Source organism: Rhodamnia argentea, chromosome 8 (assembly GCF_020921035.1).
Source record: "Rhodamnia argentea isolate NSW1041297 chromosome 8, ASM2092103v1, whole genome shotgun sequence".
Taxonomy (NCBI): Eukaryota; Viridiplantae; Streptophyta; class Magnoliopsida; order Myrtales; family Myrtaceae; genus Rhodamnia; species Rhodamnia argentea.
Window position 1 is genome coordinate 25,666,505 of NC_063157.1, and position 19,544 is coordinate 25,686,048.

The window sequence follows — 19,544 nt, forward strand, 5'->3', positions numbered from 1 at the left end:
CCATGTGGAAAAGAGAGGGACCCCACTTCCATAAATTGGTTCATCTGTCCTTTATATAAGTATTGCAGTGTGTATTGACTGTTAAAAGTATGTATTTGGTGATGATGACCAAGATGGTGGTGATCTTTGCTCAGATCTTGTCGACATATCTTTCTTCTTTCTTTGATGAGGCTATAATTTTTCCTGGTCTATACAGCAGCTAGAGGAGGATCTTTCTTTCTTTACTGCTCATTCTTCTGAAACATCCCTGCAAGAAAAAGGGTAAAAAAAAAATGTCTTTACACACAAATTTTTAAACAGAAAAATTAGAGCTCTCTCTCATACAGTGACAGCTTCAATCAAAATGAAAATTTTCAAATGGATTTCCACCTACCTAAGTAAGGAAATATCTCTACGGCTGTCCATGCTAACACGTGCTCAAACTACATTCCAATTGCTCCATGCCCAGAAGAGAAACTGGGAAGAACATCACAGAAAGTTCAAATAATCCACCGCACCCCCACAAAAAAAGGAAACTCTAATCTCACTGATCATTGGAAATCATGGCCAGAGACCGTACCTGGGCACGTGAAACAAACATGATTTGAGAGTAGCAATATTGAGAGCTGATGAGGTGGTCAGCAAGGGCTCATTGGTTGGAGCAGAAGCAGATGAAGTGATCAAACTTGTCATACTATCATCACACTCATCATCAGCAAGAGAAGTGTTGAAGGCAGTGAGATTCTCAGGCCTTGATTTCTTGGGAGAGGCAAAGAGGTTATCTGGGAGGATGTGCTCTAAGCTGTCCGAGAACATGAGTAAAACAGTAATTAATTACTAAAGTCTAACAATGGCTAAATCAATTAAATAGAGCAACTTGCATTTTCAATCAATAATTTTTCTCGTGTTATCGAAAAAAAGCATCTTTATTGAGTATGCTTGCTGAGTAATCATAGCGCGAAGTGACAATGTCAAAAGCAGACAATAATTATGGGTCTACAAGTACCCAGAATGTCTAAAACATTAGAAAACAGGTCCTTCGACAGGAACTGAGCTGGAAATGAGATTTTCTATTGAGGGCAATCATTTTATTCATTGAAGGGGAAGGGGAGGGGGAAAACTTTTCGCACCTAGCATGGTGATCATACTCTCCAGGAACAGAGCTCTCCTCTTTTCTCTTGCCAGTGGATTCTTTCTCAACCCAAGCTCCATCCACACCCTGCAATACCAGGTTTTCACTCTCTGCTGATTCGGAATTCATCCACGCCGAACCATCAACAAATGCCGCTGTAGAAAGTCGAAAGCAAAACTATCACTACTAAGGATAACTAGCTATAGTTACACTAAAGGGCAGCTGAACTCGGCCGTAAGAAACAAGAATCATTAGTTCCCACCTCTGGCAACTTCTTGGTTGATGGCATTAGGCGGAAGATTGAGTGATTGAACATTGGGAGAGCGAGGAAATACCGGTGAGGAAATAGGGGAGCTGGTTGATAAATTATGAGGGTATTGCCGGTAGCGATTCTTCAAGTCCAAAAGCTGCAAATTCACGAGTCTTCTCCCTTGAAGCTCGATTGCCTGATGCAGATCGGCTTGTTCCTCCAACTTCCTCCTAAGCAAAATCTCCTGAGCATTGTAACCCATTCTCGAACCTTCATTGTGACAAAAAGCAAATTTACAACATATCGGGAGGCGAAAATGATCTAGGCATAAATTAGTTGAACACGCTTTCACTTATTGCCATACCAAAGGGGAGATCAAAAGGGTCCCTCGATTCAAACCCGGTTGGACTCAAGCACGCTGAGTATTCACCCCTATCCATGAACTGTTGTTGTTTCCTGATAAAAGTTTTGCGAACAATACCAACATCACGAATCAATGAACTCAGCAAGACAATGAAGAGCCAGCAAGCATTTGAAAACAAGAACACAGCCCCCACCTATCTGCAATTTTGCCTTTCTCCTTGTAAGGTTTAACCAGCACCCGTGAATCACAAACAAAGTGAGGGTTTCCTTTGGCCAGTATGAGCTTCACGGTCTCTGGATATACAAAAGTAACGAATCCAAACATTCTCTTCTGCTGGTAAGGAATTCTCACATCTTGTACCGGTCCATAATTGCTTCAATTCCCACAAAAAAAATTCAGAAAAGAAATCAAATTCTCAGCTGAAACTTTCAAACTACTATTTCATGAAATCAACGTTGGGCTTGGGCAACAATGATTTTACCTGAAGTAATGTGAAACATCCTCCTCTCTGAAAGTGCTATCAGCAGGAAATGTCAAGTAAATTTGCCTCGACCCAGGGCTACTCGCTCCTCCCGATCCTAGTCCCGAAAAATCGCTCCTTTCTGACTGAATGCGCCCGAATTTGTGCAACTCGTCCCTCAGCATCAACTCTGGAGCAGTCGATCTAAACCAAAATCACAATGCCATCACAAACATCTCAACGAACCATAGAACCCAACAAGCTCCACATCAGTACTCTTAATGCAGAGTCAAATTCTCCAAGCCGATCAATCGAACTCCAACAAAGTTCTGAATTACAAAAATGTAACGACTAAAACAACAGCATAGTAGCACAATTCACCTCTGGGTGTCGTTCTGCTGCTGCAGAAACAAGTCCACGCAACTGTTGTAAGGCAAGGACGAAGCCGAAGCACTGGCCAAGAGCTTCAACCTCTGCTGCTGCGCCACCGCGGCCGTGGCCTTCGATCTTGCGAAGTCGGGGCCGAACTGCTCGAGCTCGCCAAACTTGACCGGCGACCCGACATTGACCGCCGCCGAGGCGTCTGTGCAGTCCCCCGAGTCGCCGTGGAGGAACCTGCAGCTAGTGCCGTTCTTGCAGAACCCCCTCGCGAAGTACAGGCACGGCCTCCACCCGAAACCGGGAAGACCCGGTTCTTCGCTAGCTGCATTAGACCCAAGACGCATTCCGGGTATCGAGTAGCTTCTTCTGTGCGACAAGCCAGAGTCACCGTTCGGAACAAACTCGAGTCTCGGGTCGTAAAGGTCGTCGCTTTTGGGGTCGTTCAAGAAGGAGAGGTGGTCCTGGAGCGGGTAATCGTCAACGGGGTCGCTGGGGATGTTGGGGGTGGTGTCGCGAGTGACCCCATTGACGACATTGGCGTAGGACGGGGTGGTTCTCGGAGAAGGGATGGAGAGAGAGTGGTGGTGGGTGATGGGTCTTCGTGAAATGGGGTTGAGATTGAGAGCGGCGGAGGAAGGAGGAGAGGGTGTCGCGGAGGTTGAAGACGAGGTCGCAGAGAGGGAGAGGGACAAGTGGGACTTGGCCTTGAGGATGAGGGTGCGGAGGAGGGGATCGGGGGCAAGGGCTAGTCTGGTCATTTCTTTGTCGCCGTGGTCTTGGAGTAGTATGTAGCCCATGATCTTGGAGGCGTTGTCCGGGTCCAAGCTCTGGATCCTCGAGAAGACGAGCCTCGTAGCTTCGTATGAGTCCATTTTCACACGGAGAGAGAGAGAGAGAGAGAGAGAGCTCACTGAAGATGATAATGATGAAGTCTCCGCCTAGAGAGAGCGGAGGAAGATCGTCACGACTGGCTTTGAAGAGAGAGAGGGGGGCAATGATGATGGAGTTCGGTAGTAATGTAATCCAGAGTGATGATTACATCACACTGAGGTAGTGAACAAGAGAGAGATAGGAGAGGAAAGTGAGGTCCTTGTTTGCCTCATGCTCCTGAAAGCAAGAAAAAGAGAAGGAAGGAAGCAACAGAGAGACCTCAAGAGAGAGAGAGAGCTTGGTTCCCAAAGAAAGTGCAGGTCATTGCAATGCCAGAAAAGATGTGGTTCTCAGTTTTAAGAGAGCACCAAGAGCAGAGCAGCAGCTGCAGCAGCAGCGAGCAGCGTCGTCATCCCCCCCCGAAAAAGGCATCCTTTTCTTTCTCTCTCTTAGTCTAGAGAGAGAGAGAGAGACTACAATTATTATTAAATTTAATGCGGGGGGGAAGGGATTTTGTCTCCGCAAGGAAATGGACAAAACAGGGCAAAAGCGGTATAGATTCAGATCTGCGCCCTCCCAGAAAGATTAAAGTTAGGGGGGGGGAACAGTGAAGCCACTCGCTCCCCCGAGCGGGGAGAAGCACGCGCGTGGCAATGGCGATGCTGGCGGTGGCGGAGCACGCCCTGACACTGGAGCCGCGGAGCGAGAGGGAGGGAGACAGAGAGTGAACGAGGGGAAAATCTACGACGCTCCGCGTGTGCATGGGCGCGCCCATGCTGATCCCGCATCAGAGACCGCACACCGATCGCTCTCTCCCCTCGACATCGAAAGATCCGACGAAACACGTCGCCATCATCCCTGTCGAGGCCTAATTCCTCGAAAAATTAACATCAAACTTTAGATTCGGTCCTAAATAAATCTGAAATTTTTTTAAGTTCAGTCTCAAATTCATCCCGATTTTCTTTTATATCAGAAAAAACCTAAGTTTTAAGTCTAGTATCAAATGTACTCCTAACTTAGAGAAAAATCACTAATTTTAACTCTAATATCAAATCTGCCGCATTCAACCCTCTACCAAAAAAAATCTATTATTAGTCATCCCTATTCATTTTGGAGAATTTTAACAATTTTTATTGGAGTGCATTTTGCTATCCACGTGGAAACATTGCGTCGGTCCGTACCTATCTCCCTCATTACTTTGTTGACCGCGTTAAGTTGAGACTTGACCATGAAATGGATTTGAGAATAGATTAAATGTTTATGATTTTTTAGAGAAAAACAAAATTCAATGCAGTTTTGGGATTGAATCTAAAATTTGGGGGTTTTATGAGATAAAAAAAAAATTGGGACTGGACTTAAAGTTGGAATTTTTTAGATAAAAAAAGGGTTTAACGTTGAATTGGAGTTGATCTAAAATTGAGAGTTTTTTTTTTAGAGAATTAGGTGTACATATCAATTAAGAAAGTTAAAAAGATGATTGTCTATCATCGATTGAAGGTGCATTTGGTTAAGTCTTCTTCAGGGCTTTGGAGGCCCAAACCCCCTTGAGAAAATGCTCGAGTGTTTGGCAAGCTATTTCAAGGGGCATTGGGTCAAACGCTAATGTTGGGAGGGCTGAAAGCTCATACCGATAGGGACCAATATTGGGCTTAAATATTTTCGAAATGCTGAAGGCCCCATTAATGAAAAATAGTCAGCTACCTGTTTTGCCATCAAAACCTTACTGTAAATTCAATTTTACCTTTTCTTAAAAAGTGAAACCCTAAATCACTATTCATTTTCTTTCTTATTGAGCTAGGGTTGTCGACGAGGGGCAGCGAAGGGCCGACAAGAGGACGGTGAGGTCGGCGACCTAGGCAAAGGCCGCCTTGGGTCGCGCGACCCAGCCAACCCTCGTCAAGGGTTTCCAAACACCAAGTGGCCTTTCTTGACGACACCAAATTTGGCTCATTGACTTCTCGAACCCTTCGTCGGCTGGGGAAGGGTTTTGATTTTTTCCACGAAAAAAAGATGAAAAAAAAATATCAGCCAAAGCCCTTTGTAAATATTTTTTTTTCCAAACACTATTTGACCCAAAATTGCCTTTCAAATGAGTTTTTATCAAACGCCATTTCCATTACCTCAAAGTCCATTCGGTTAAAGATATTTGTATTTCCTCAAAACTCATTTCTAAAGCCGAATCAAACTCATCTCGAGAAAGTTTGAGTTTTGGGAATGGACCTAAAGTTTAGGATTTTTTCTGAGGTAGAAAAAATTAGGGGTGGATTTAGGATTGTACCTAAAGTTGAGATTTCTTCTAGACAAAAAAAAAAAAACAATTATGTTGATTTAGGACTTAATCTTAAGTGGGGATTTTTTTTTTCAGAAAATTAGGCCTCCATATCAATTAAGAAAGTTCAAAAGATGATTGCCCGTCATCGGCTAAGAAAGTTTAAGTTTTGGCAATAGACCTAAAGTTTAGGATTACAGAAAAAAAAATCCGGGTTAGATTTAGTACTAGACCTAAATTTGAGATTTTTTCTAGACAAAAAAAAAAATAGTTTAAGGTTTATTCGGAACTGGATCTATAATTGAGAGTTTTTCTTAGAGAATTAGTCCTCCATGTCGAGGAATCTCTCTCCCGCGCGCGTCGTGTCCAAAGAAATGTGGAGAGTGATACATTCGAACGTGCTGGTTTTTAGGCGAGCCTACTAATTCTCAATGAAACTTTCTTTCTCGTACGCGCACGGATTTAAAAATGAATGTAAGCCAATCTTTCCCGCTCGGAGGGAAAAAGTATTGAAAAAGTCTTAAATTTATTACGTTGGTGACAATTTAGTCATAAGCCTTTTAATTGTGCTAATTTAATCCTAAATATTTTATATTCGTGTCAATTGAGTTTATCGGATCAATGTTGATCAAAAATCGGCGATGTGGACATCAATCGTCCTATGTGGCACGATCGGCGCAGACGTAAACATTTTGTTATAGTTTTTTAATAATAATTTCGGCTTTTTCTTCTTCTTATTTACAATACTCGTTTTTATTGAGGGCTAGCGACCCTCGTCCTCACCTAGCCCCGGACGAGGGCCTTGCTTCGGACAAAAAAAAAGTATAGTAAAAATGTCAATGTCGACACTAGCCGTGCTGTGCTACGTAAGACTATCGGTGTCTACGTCGGTGATTTATAGCAAAATTGCCTGGATGGACTTAACCGACACAAACGCCAAAGATTTAAGATTAAATTGGTACAATCAAAAGATTTAGGATATAATTAATACAAATGCAATATGTTTATGGCTGTGTTTTCACACTTTTGCTTGTTAGAAGAGATTGAACTTCTTCTTAGATGCAAGCACCAAAGATAGTAAGCACGCTTATCTAAGACACGCTACTAAATCTTAAAGCCTTAAAACAGGAGAACTAATGGACCTCCAAAAAAAGAAACAAAGAAGAGAGAGAGAGAGAGAGAGAGAGAGAGAGAGAGAGAGAGAGAACCGTTAAATTATGACATTTTCATTTGCAAAGGATGTCGAAACTTCATCCGGGCACAGACATTAGCGAATCATCAAAATGGAGTGCAACAACATAAAGTAATTCGCGTGAAAAAAATGGTTTTAAATTAGAAGTGTTAATCATTGGAGCCTTACCCCAGTGTTCATTCTTTTCATTTGGGAAGAGGGAGGTAGGGGTTTCGAATCCCTACCTTAGGAGGGAGTGGGATGGGGACGTGTGAGGAGAGATTATGATTTTGCAACTTACACATAGCGCATACAATGTTGCTCGTATGGTATTATTATTAAAGCACTTCAATATTAAAATTCAGCGAAGACAAAATTGTTTAACATTTTTAAAGTTATATATTGCTAAATCTTTTTTATGGTTTTCTTAGCTAACTGATTGATGACCTATTTAAAATCTATTCAGAACCCATTAAGTTTCTGAATAGCCCGTTTATGATTCACTTTTAATACTTAAAGAACCCATTTATGACCCATCGCCATAAAATATGGGTCAAATGTCGATTTTACACCCATTTTGCCATCTCTCACTGTTTAGAACAACTTGTGGATTCAATGTTCAATTTGTTCTTTGATGAAGACCCCCACGTATTCGAAATTTTCGTTGTTTTTTAATCTCTCGGGGAAAAAAGAAGAAGAAGAAGAAGACGAGAATGGAGCACGCCTGAACGCCCAGCAAGGGTAGAAACAAAACCATAAAGACTGAGCTCGCGCGATTCTAGGCCGCGGACATGAAATTCAAAAACTAAAGCCCGTGCTGTCATCTTTGTCCTGTCGCGTTTCGTTTTCGTCGTTTTCTTTTTTTTGTGGTCTTTTATGCTTCCGACAGTTTCTGTCGTGAGTCCATTATCAATTGCCCCTTCTCCCACTGAGTTTGAGTTGCGAAGTCCGATCACATCCCTGAATTTTTTTTTCTTTCTTAAATGTCGTGTTTAATATTTGTCCTAAACACGATTCTAAATAGCTAAGAGGAGACCCCGTCTATAATCAAAACGCGAGTGAGCCCACGTCGTTTAGGGCCTTTAGAGAGGCCGGCCCCTGAACGGAAAATTGGGATGAAGCCCCGAACGCAGTCGGAGCAACACCGACCCGCGGACGAACACAATGGCGTGACTCTCCAATGACTTAGCATTTGCTTCCCCTGACCTCATGAGCGAGCGCTCCATAGCCTTAGTGCGTATGCTAGACTCGATATGGACCGTCGGATGGGGTGCGACTCACGCAAGACCCGTGTTGAACCCATCGTCTTCCACAGCCCAGATGGTCGAAATCAAAGACGGGGGATCACACTCGGTCACGTAAATCCACACCAATGTGGACAAGATTGGCCTCCAGTTCAAGGTCTACACAGCTGCACTGCAGAAAAAAGAAAAGAAAGAAAAGAAAGAAAAGACGTCCACAATAAGATCCGTGACAAGAAGATTAGCATTCCATATCAGAAAGGAGAAGGAAAAGCCTTTCCCTCTCTTTGCCTTTGTGAATTGGTTCCGATGCAGGCGGGGAAGGGACTTCACCCAAACAGAATCCAAGATGCACTAAGGATCTCACCTCCCCTTTTTGTCCCACTTTCGTTCTCATAATTTCTCTTCCCTGTAATAAGCCAACTGCAGGGGACAAAGCACGTTCTGGTCACTTTACTCACAGATCAACTTTATACGAGAATCAGACTCCTAAGTCTCATTCTTCCTCCTTGTTCATGGTCCCCGCCATTTGCAGAACTTACACATCAGAGATTTTGATACATACAACAAGATTGCAGATGCCACCGTAACCGCGGTTTGTGTCTATATGCTCATATGAACAGATGAGAGCTTGAATGATGTCGATGTGTACCAGAAGATGCTAGACCTATGGAAGGGGGAAAAAAAAAAGAATCGAGGCAGCTGACAACTACTTGGATGGGCATCCTAACAAAGGTATAGTATTGGTGGATGCTGCTTTTCGTGTACGACGCATCAAGCAGCAACAAATGTCCCAAAGTCTTCGCAAGCAGTATCCATAGTACTAGACGTTTGTGATGAATCTTTTCTTACTCAAAAGATGTGTAAGAAAGCTCTTACACACTTGCACACCAGCCGCTAGAGAATCATCCAAATGGACATGAGATCCCCTAGAGCATATGCTCAACCCTCGTCACAATTTGGTGAGTCCAAACCTATCAAAAACAAAAAAGACTATTGATGAGTCTCAAAGTACACACACATATACTGAACTACGCAAATATATCACAGGACTAATCATCCTCCTTCCTTTGAAACACCAATAAGTTAAATATAGATGGAGATGATTTGTATCTCTTTCAGAGTGAAGTGCATTACATTATGAACAACATTTTATGGGCACATGCATTAAATTCTTGAAGCAAATTTTTCCATATGTTCCAGTCATAAGCAGCAAATACAGCATACTGATATTCATAATTGGCGTGTGTCACGGATAGCAGGCCATTAACTTTCTCAGCCAAGCGACTACAGCTTTGGAAAGCATACGATCGCTATGAAAAAAGTTTAGGGCGGCGAATGTGACCATAATACAGTTACAGTAATTGCACTTCATAGCATGAAAAATGGAACTCTTCAAATTTGAAAACACCCTGAAGACTCACCATCTTTTGACATACACTCCACTGTCACTGAAATCCAGAATTATGGTGAAATAATCTATGTCATGAATAAAGCTTCTAATATGCGACTATGGCATAAAATAGTTTCCATAGGAGAAGTTAGGAAACCACGATGATTAAATAATAATAATAAACCATAGACAAGCTGGAAGATGCAAAAATACATGCACTGGAGACTATTGAAATATTGACAACCTGCCATGAACACAAATACGATACCAGTACCTGTTTTTTGCATAGATATACCCAATTCCAGAAAGGTATCAAATCCAAGGAACTTCATTGCTTTAGCATATATGATATTGTCATACTACAGCAAAGAAAAGTGGTTGTCCACTAGAAGATGCATTAATTCTATTATCACTGTTGGATATAGCGAACAGTGAGAAGACCAGCCACTTTGTTTGATCAACCACGGTATGATGAGACAAACATCATGCGTGCTTGAAAAGCTTCATGCTGAGCCAATGAAAATATACAGCGACGACGAGGATGGGAAGTGTAAGGGGAACCAAAAAACAATAGTACCTGCCATAGAAAAGGAAACAAATTAGGCGAAGCAAAAAAATTGAGCAACAAGACAAAACAAGATCAAGCCCAGAGTCTAGATGATAAATGACAGGAAAGAAAGAACAAAACTTTGAACAAAAGGAAATCTGCAATTTTTTTGGGAATTTGAGGCACCATACAGCAAGAATGCTGATTTCCAGTGAAAATGTGCTTTAGGACCAAGGTATATGAGCTACTCAAATGACGTAAGCAATAGGGAGAAATAAAACAACCATCACTGACAAACAAATAGTTATATGAAGGACCCAACACGTTCTTTAAGAAAAGGTTTAATTCATGCTAGGAAGCGAGGTTTGGTGGGTTAATGAAAAACCTTTTTAGATGATACACGGAGATAACACCTTATGCAGCAAGGGATAAACCATGCGGCAAAGAGAAGCCAGCAAATGTGCATCAATTAAGTCTAAGGAATGCACAATATTAACAGAAGTATAACATGTCATGTTTGGCATCCTTACAGTCATACATCTGGTGATACATGACAAACATAGCAGAAGAGTGAAAGAGAATGCTCATCCAGAGAAGGCATGATGTCCCAGAGCAGAACATGAAGAAATCTTTGTCACAAATTATGCATTAAAGCTTTAACTCTGTCCAAACATTGGGAGTTAATCCATGAGAGATATCAACTTCACTACTTAGGATTCATAATAATGGCAATCTGCGACTTAGCCAAACACTTGCCCTGGGTGATCATGTTGTGTGCAAGGAAGCATATGCCATATAGCCGACAATACTTAGAGCTTGTCACATGACAGTGACATCAAAAAGTGGCAGAAGCTAAACATATGAGGGTCTCAAAGTCCATACTGCACTTAATTACTATGGCAGTTCTCCTCCTTCGAAAAAAATTTTCCACCTTGTCACAAGCATTAAATCACCATTAGCCCTACTCTAGTGGATCAAATACCCGCTCTCATCACAACCAAAGCGGTGGATCCTTTGTTTTTGTCATGATTTGCTAAAGAGAACTTCTACTTTATCTGTATGGTGCTTCAAATGATGAGTAACCCAATCCGATCTTTGATCAGTTAACAGATTTTTTTCGACCACCGGAATAATCATAAGTTAACAACGCAAATTTCTTGTGTTTAACCATGTACTACTCATGTTTATTCAGAGGTCTCAGGATACTTGTACCGGACGGAGGAGATTTTCCTTAACCAAGACAAGAATCCCCAGGTGACAATAACGAAATGAACAAACTTGTAAAAATGATATCCTGCGAAGGTCAGATTACATTCAACCAATGAAACTCTGATTTCACTCAAACGACTCCACGACCATGACCCATCTTCTCGGAATCGTTAAGTAGTATTGCGGTACTTCCTGATGTAATTGACGCAAAATGACTTCCAAACGCCTCAAGATCCTCTCCTACTTAAACTCGCTAGCCATAACATTACGATCGCCGCACAGACGAAGCATTTCGCTATGATTTCCTGCTCCATTTCTTAGCCAGAGAGCTAATCTTGAATCAATACGATTCGCCGCAGGCACGATCATACAGATTTCCTCGGGAAAACTACAAGCAGCGGGAGCGATTCGCCGTCGAGCACTGACCTGTCATCCCGCACGGCAGAGACGATGGCGTTGTCCGACGGCGGAAGAAGCTTGGACACGACGGCTGCGTACGCGAAAGCGACGAAGCAAACGCAACCGACCGCGACGAAGAACGAGCCCCACAGCGTGCTCGCTCTGGAATCACTCGATCGGGACGAAACCGGAGCAGAAGAACTCATCGCGACGGAGGACTCATTCGCCAATCAATCCACGGGGACTTCGAGCGGAGAGAGACGGCGATCTCGCAAAGAAATTAACCGAGTAATTCGCGAGTCGGAATGCGAAGAGAGGTACCTCACGGCCTCGAAGTCGAGACCCTTCGCTGGTTCTTCGCTGTGTGGAGAATCTGCCGGTGTGCCGCCCATGAGAGAATAAACTGTGAAGGTGAAGAAGAAGCCCACAGAAAAATAATTAAATAAACGTAAAAGAAAAAAGTAAACAAAGGCCCGAAACTAATTAAACCGGGCCTGGACCTGGACCCGGTTTGGACTATCCGGGTTTGGGTCTGGGACCCGTTTATGAGCTGGTGTCGCGTGGTGGTCCGGTGGAAGTTTGCAACGCATCCTCAAGCTGCACAAATAGTTGGGTACAACTTTCTCGCAAAATTATTAATTGCGAAAGCGAGTGCTGCAGTAGTAAAATTTTTTGGCAAGCGCCTCGATGGCCGCAGCATTTCACTGCTACAAGAGCTTACAATAACTTTTAAATAATTGTTACCCTCGGTTTTAAAATGTTACGATTTTAAAATGTGTATCACCAACACGGATAAATTTCAACTCAAAGCGCAACTACAGCACGTTGCACTTACAATCAATCGGGCCGAATGGATTAGGTTCAAGTCCCGATCATTAAGGTTCGGATTTTTAGGTCATGAATCGAGTGATTCGTATGGATCGAGATTCAATCGACCCACCGTCAACCCCGTTGATAAATGTTCGGTGTGGTATTTTCGTTTGAATGAGAATGTCCATTAAAAACGATAATATCAATATAAAGTGAATAGCGCATGTGGTAAAAAGGGAACATGTATCCACTTTTGGCGATTTCGAGTGAATACTTACATAATTTATTTCTTTTGATGTTAATTTCATTAGACCTACGTCCGTGTTAGCATATCTTTTAATGCTCGTAGCATGACAACATTGAACGTGCTAAGATACTTATGGTTTGAATGAATTCATTCAAAGCTCGAGAATGGCATTGCACATTGATAAAAAAAAAAATAAAATTTAGAGGCCTAATTGAATGATGTGAAAGTTTAGTACTGAGATTACGCATTGATCAATAATTAAGGGGCTTAGGATGCTGTTATCACTTTTAATGGTGTCTGAAGAACACTCGGCTTGTGAAGTGTGCTAACAAACACTAATACGTTAAATTAGTTTATGATCTAATTGAACCAATTGAAATTAGACACTGAATATAATTCCAATCACATAATTGAATCGGTTGAAAGTTGAGCAACGAGGATATGAGACTGCAGATAGTAGGCATTGGATATAATTCCAAGGACATAATTGAATCAGTTGAAAGTTTAGTAACAAGGATATGAGACTGCACATTAATCAAAAGCTCGGGACTTAGAATGTCATTATCATCTTTTAACGTTATTTTGAGATCACTCTCGCTTGGTAAGCATAGGGGTGTGCAACTGGAACAAGTTTAGCCATATCCTAGATTCGATCACCCAAACAATAGGTCCAAAAACCGGTTCTAAATTTTGGAAACCAGTTGGAATCGAGCCGGTTCTCGATTCCAAGGACTTAGGAACCGAATTGGTATTGGAACCAGTTTTTAGCTATTGTTAAAAAAAACCCTAGTCTGGCTAGCCTCACCTCATTTGTTTTCGGTGGATTGTAATTTCTATTACTCATATTAGGGGTGGTTGTTTTTGGCGGATAGTAAGTTTTGCTACTCATCTTTTACTTTGAATCATTTCATTGCTACTCACATTATTTTGTTGGAAAAGTTTAAATCAAAAAATAAAATAAAAGAAAACAAATTTTCGGATAGGTCTTGAAACTGGATTGAAAAATAGGTTTCAAGACAAACATGGTAAGTTTTAGGTTTCAAATTTTTAGAACCAGTTATAATAGCGTCGATTTTAGGGTCTAGATTTAGAACCTACTCACTCGGCCCACGCTCACCGCTAGTTAAGCATGCTAAAAAGCAATCACTTCACTGTATCGGTGCTTATGATATTTTATTACACTAAGACGAATGGAAAGCAATCAAACTTATCTTTACTCCATATTAAATTAAATTTCTAGGATTTATTTCTTTAAAGTGAAAAAAAAATAAATCATTTTGCATTGATCTAAGTTTCAAATTATTAATAGGCATGCGAACTTTCATCTTTATATTTCGACAAAAAAAAATCATTTTCAAATAATGTCCAGCTTCTAAAATCTTTTAGCACATAAAAACATACAAAAATCAACATAAGGTCATTTTATAACTACTCATAATTTTAACAAATCTTAATATAAGAAACACAAGGGTGGATAGATCCACCCAACAATACCGTAGACGGTCGGAAGCAAGCTATTTTAATGGAGGAAAATGACATAAATGGTATTCAAATTTTGATTTGACGTGCAATGTTGTCTCTCGACTTTTAATTTGTTTGACGTGTGCATAAATTATAAGTGCTCAATTGAGTCCCTAGAGTATATGAAAGTGTTCGATGTCGTTTTTAAGAATTTGTTGACGTGGTTTCCAATTCGTTAAATCAAAATGGCGGTTAACAAAAAATAGTTTCACGTGAATTATCAAAGCAACATTTTAAACTCAAATAGGGTTATCAAATAATAATTTACATGTTAACTCCGTGATTTCATTTTCAAAAAGCATACGGATAAAAAGCATGAGATGTTGACCCGTCATTATTGAAAATCCAACTCAGCATACAACAATCCACATCATCATTTATCTGATTTGTCGAGCAAACAGAAAGATTACATTAAGCATTTGTCAATAGTGAGGGGATGGATGATACCGAACAAATTAAAAGTTGAAAGATGACATTGCATATTTGATTAAATTTTATGGACTATTTGTGCCATTTTTCTTTTTAATAACTAAACGCCTTTCATAAAACAACCTTACGTTGAGAAATGGGAAGGCCCAAAATAAACCTAGGGGTCAAATTGATACGGGAACAATTTTTCGGGGGGCAAAAGTTAAATATCTCTGAACTTTGGGGTTCGGAATCAACCCAATCCACTCGACGTGGCTGAAATCACGAAGTTGACAAAACTCGCAGCTTGAGCACTCGAGCCACAGAGCGCAAAAGGTTCCTAACCCTCGGTACTTCAAGAACGAACGAGAGAGGAGAGAGAGAGATCCGGCGACCATGACGACGGCGGAAGCGGAGGCACTAGACTTCGAGCCCGAGGACGACGACCTCATGGACGAGGACGGCGCTCCCGACGCCGACGCCTCCCCGCGAGCCCCGCTTCCCAAGCTCAAATCCGCCATCACCGGCGGCGCCTCCTCCTCGCTCGCCCCTAGGAAGACTAAGGGCCGCGGGTTCCGAGAGGAGGCCGACGTCGAGCGCAACAACCGCCTCGCCGGGCGCGACTTCGACTCCCTCGACACCGACGGCGGCCCCGGCCCTCTGCGATGTCAGTAGTCCCTAATTTAATCTTCCTTGACATTCACTGTGCCTAGGATTTCATGTTTGTGCTCATAGATTGATGCGTTAAATGCGCGGTCTCTTTTACGTCAGATTTGAATGTTATTTCCCAACGCTAGGGTTTTGTTGGTTCCATGTGATTTTCGATGCTTAATTTCCTTTTGGACTGTATTGCCTTTCAAGCTTTGTTCGGATTAATACCGGCGTAGGATTTCTTCTTTTGCTTTTTAAACTAAGCGGGATGATGTAGGGGACCAGTGGGAAGATAACTGCACATGACAGCACAAAATCAATGTCATCAGCATGTTACAAATGTGCTGATAAACTGATGTGTGCTGATACGCGAGCCAAATTTTAGAGGAGATGCATGGTGTGGCTTTCCTTTTCTCGTTGGTGAGAAAAGGGCCACAGTGGGTGGACAGTGTAGATTTTATCATTAGTACGTGATAGTTAGGGCTTGAACTGGTATCATTTTCTTGGCCTCTGTGTAAGAGTACGATGTCAAAGCGATGAGGAAGAAATCGTGGTTGGTTTATGGCAGGATCGACATGAGTCTAATTATCTCAGGCAAAGTAGAGTGAATCTAATGACCTTCTTTGTTGAATGCTTAAGGGAGCTTATTCGCTTTGTGAGGAAATAGAACATGTCTCTGCCTTTGTGCGGGGACCAGGGACGGATTTTGCTGGCCCTTCTTCTCTTGTAACGTGTAACAGTCTGGATGCTATTTCAATGGACGACTAGGTGGTTGAATTTGCAGGAAAATGTAAAATCCTCAGGATGTTGCTTAGCATGCCAATCTTTCTCTGTGATAGTGAAGCCTAAAAATGTAGTGAAGTTGACCACCTTCATAAATCGTTCTACTTATATGAGTAACGTTGAAATTAGAAAATAACAACAAACAACGATGGGGCTTTCAGCTGAAATAAAGATAAATGCACATCTGCCTTTCGTTCTTTACAGAGGAAATTGTCATTGCCCACATATGATGCTTGAACTTGATTCTTGAAGTTTGCCCCTGTACTCTTACTTTGGTTCTAACGGACTGCTATATAAATGACGAAGGAGGAAACTGCTGAATTCAGTTCATTTTTGGTTTTCTTGCTCTACTTGTTAGTATTTATTGGAATGTTTGACTATTGCAGCCATTGAGGGATGGATCATTCTTGTGACTGGAGTGCATGAAGAGGCCCAAGAAGATGATCTGCAAAATGCTTTTGGAGAGTTTGGAGAGATCAAGAATTTGCATTTAAATCTTGACCGGCGAACTGGATTTGTTAAGGTAAACAACTTCTTTGTTCTTGGATTAGTTTTTAGCTCATCTCATTCGAATCTTTCTGGTTGGCAAACTCTGTGATGACGTTATCTATTTAGTAGTTGCAAAAAAGTGGAAAATAATGCAATTGAAAAAAAAGGAAAGCAAGGTTTTGGACTTGATTGTTGAAACTTGCTTATAGTGCTTAATGTGAGTGGACTTTTGGGTATCATCATCGTTCCCCAGAATTTTAAGTGGGTTAAAGTTTTTAGCGTGATCCATTTTTTTGCTACATGATATCTAACAGACATGGAGTGCTTCATCTATGGGAAAAAAGATGAAAACCAATTGGGGAAAAATCACCAAGGGCTATATAGTCCTTGCTTTCTTTTTATTCTAAACCTCGCTGGATGGCAAAACACTCTCATCTTTAGGGTTTAAGACATATATCTTCATGCAATAGGATGGTTAAACCGTCCATTAGTAGCGTTTCTTTTGGGCTCCCAAATCTCATGCATCATTTATATGTTTTTTTACCAGAACTTATTAACACACATGAGAAAAGCTGTACCGCAGAAAGTTGTTCATTACTTTTCAACATAATTTCCTGTGCAAACCCCGATTAGGAAACTGGATAGTTCCTTAGAACAAAACAACCTTGACTTATATCTACCTTCCAGATAAGTGATATCATAATCATAAAAGAAATTGAACAAGCAGTGCTTTGTACTCTTTGCAGATATAATCACCTCCACTACTCAATGGAAACTAAAAAAAGAGTCGATGAGGAATATAAGCCTCTTCACTGTGGTTGCAGTTGTTCTTGTTGTTAATTTTGACATAAATTATTCTTATGGATAGCTTATTGTGGGTTCCTTCTTAGGGTTATGCACTCATCGAATATGAGAACTTCGAGGAAGCACAGAATGCAATAGCTCAGATGAATGGGACGGAACTTCTCACCCAGACGATCATTGTTGACTGGGCCTTTAGCAACGGGCCTTCTGTCAGGAGGAGGAATATGAGGAAGAGGAGGTTTGATTCTGAACAAATATATTAGTCTATAAATCATCATAATATTGTGATTTCTTCCTGCACTCAGCCAAAATGCCTGAAAATTAGAAGGCAATCAACGTGAAAGAAATATAGGGTCAACTAAAAAATCACTGCTTGCTCGCTTTCATGTGATAATCTTAATTGGAGAGGTTTTAGTAGATCCCCAGATGTGGCTGTCACTTTCATTTCCATAGCTTGAGTCGAGTCTGAAGCTTTGAACGTTATTTATGCTGTATATGCCTAAAAACTTTGCAGGGAACCACGAGGACATCGCTCGAGGAGCCCTAACAGAAGATACTAAGGGCGGCCTGGGTCTCCAATACTATGTGGATGTTTGGATCTTCCACAAGAACATCGTATTCGTTTTTATTATGAATCAAGAGATATGTTTTTCGTGATCTAGAATTAGCAATGTTTGTGTTTGCTGACGCCTTCCTTAATATTCTATTCTCGTGGTGTTATGTGATGGCCTAACTAACTCTTGGAAGGATGTGTCTCCCTGTGAATCACTGACTTCATTTATTTTGGTGCTATGAAGTTTCCTGCTAGCATCTTGTCTAAGACAATGACTCCCATTTTGTGATTAAAGTCTTGATGGCTAGATTACCTCCTGGGCGATTTGCGTGGTGTATGGCCGTAGCACTGTCACCATTTCTTCACGTGTTTAATTAGTTCTTTGGCAAAGCACATGCACCGAGCATGTCTCTCCGCTCTGTTTTCTGGGAAAATTTGATTACTGACCGAGGAAATGTTTTCCTATGAAAGAGCCTGTGAATAGGCTTCCAGTGAAAGATGTTGCGTTCGCTAATCTATTGGTTTGTCGTTCGATTTGGTGGGCTATGTTATGCAGCAGAACAAAAGGCTTGGTCTGCTTGAAATCGCTCCGCCTGGCCATCCATCAGCTTATGATGTGATGTTCCTTAGGGCCTGATCTGCTTGCGATGTTTCCCAAGTTACTTTTGTTAACCTCCAAAATATAGAGGGTTCGAATCTCGTATTTAGCTAATGTATGATCTGGGAAATTTGCACTGCACGATCACTGGCATGTTCATCTGGACAATCAGAATGTGAATCGCACCAAGCGTTAGGTGTTCAGATGAGGTGGATGGTTTGGATTTCCAAATTAATCTGTAACCTAAACCGGTGCAATATTGGCTCGATTTGTGTTAATTTATCATCATCAATTTCCGGAAATAAATAAGAAACAACTATCAAATAGTAACCCGCAGTGCGGGAGAAACATGGTTTCTTGAATGACGATATCTTGAAAGGAAATGTTAGAAAACAATCGAAAGAGATTTAACAGTCTCAAAATCCAAACGAAATAACATCAATTATTCCATATGAAACGTACGTTTACAGTTCTAAAGCACACGGTTTGTTCTGAAATAATCATATAAGGATGGGCTTTTACTATGTATATCTATGGAAAAGAAGTCAAACCAAGATTGAAACAAACCAAAAATAATCGACTCTGCTCTCTTGCGAAAGAGCACCGAACAAAGAAACGATGAATCGAAAATCAAAAACTTGGATTTGGTCGAACTTTTTTGAGAACCTTACCGCAGAAAGCCAACTATTTAGGTGGAGGAGTGAATGGCCGTATACGCTTCACGTCAAGGTGTCAAGCTCCTGTACATGTGACGTTAGATTAAGTTCCATGCGCTGTAAGTAGCATCATAACAGCAGCTGATGTAAACCATATCGAAGTCTCACACATGGTGTGAAATTCAAGTCTCATGTCTTTCAGCGAGGGTCATAACAACATCCCTTAATGGTATTAGAATTCACCTCAATGCGATGGAAGTAATCCCTGTAGGAAAAAGAAAGAAAGGTCATGATGGCGGTCCCCTGAACAACCTGAGTAGCTCGGGACCAAGAAAAGTAGAAGAAGAAGAAGAGGAAAA

General features: G+C 41.3%; 2 protein-coding genes across 4 annotated transcripts; one reads left to right on the top strand and one right to left on the bottom strand.

Moving 5' to 3' along the window:
- Positions 1–184: 184 nt before the first annotated feature.
- On the bottom strand, positions 185–3,488 carry LOC115735482 (zinc finger CCCH domain-containing protein 53-like). Of its 3 annotated transcripts, none has more exons than XR_004014772.2 (9): positions 2,567–3,488; positions 2,207–2,389; positions 1,919–2,098; positions 1,726–1,817; positions 1,374–1,631; positions 1,110–1,266; positions 560–781; positions 370–456; positions 185–247 (listed from the first exon to the last, which is right to left on the bottom strand). XR_004014772.2 is itself a non-coding variant. In XM_030666740.2 (9 exons), exons 1-8 carry the CDS (start codon positions 3,436–3,438, stop codon positions 423–425), a joined length of 1,998 nt encoding a protein of 665 aa, XP_030522600.2. In that variant the 5' UTR covers positions 3,439–3,488; the 3' UTR covers positions 185–250; positions 379–422. The 3 variants fall into 3 exon arrangements, 2 of the variants coding, with proteins under 2 accessions (XP_030522600.2, XP_030522599.2); XM_030666740.2 differs by having other exon boundaries at positions 185–250; positions 379–456; XM_030666739.2 differs by having other exon boundaries at positions 374–456.
- On the top strand, positions 3,441–18,153 carry LOC115735520 (RNA-binding protein Y14). The gene is made up of 5 exons (XM_030666792.2): positions 3,441–3,471; positions 15,026–15,318; positions 16,472–16,608; positions 17,465–17,616; positions 17,893–18,153. Exons 2-5 carry the CDS (start codon positions 15,048–15,050, stop codon positions 17,936–17,938), a joined length of 606 nt encoding a protein of 201 aa, XP_030522652.1. The 5' UTR covers positions 3,441–3,471; positions 15,026–15,047; the 3' UTR covers positions 17,939–18,153.
- The last annotated feature ends 1,391 nt before the right edge of the window (positions 18,154–19,544 follow it).

Coding starts and splice junctions, on each gene's coding strand:
- LOC115735482 (XM_030666740.2), bottom strand. CDS start 3,438: ATGGACTCATACGAAGCTACGAGGCTCGTCTTCTCGAGGATCCAGAGC. Junction 1,632..1,725: donor CCCTTTTGATCTCCCCTTTG/GTATGGCAATAA, acceptor GTCACAATGAAG/GTTCGAGAATGGGTTACAAT. Junction 1,267..1,373: donor CAACCAAGAAGTTGCCAGAG/GTGGGAACTAAT, acceptor GACTTTCTACAG/CGGCATTTGTTGATGGTTCG.
- LOC115735520 (XM_030666792.2), top strand. CDS start 15,048: ATGACGACGGCGGAAGCGGAGGCACTAGACTTCGAGCCCGAGGACGAC. Junction 16,609..17,464: donor GGCGAACTGGATTTGTTAAG/GTAAACAACTTC, acceptor GTTCCTTCTTAG/GGTTATGCACTCATCGAATA. Junction 17,617..17,892: donor AGGAATATGAGGAAGAGGAG/GTTTGATTCTGA, acceptor AAAACTTTGCAG/GGAACCACGAGGACATCGCT.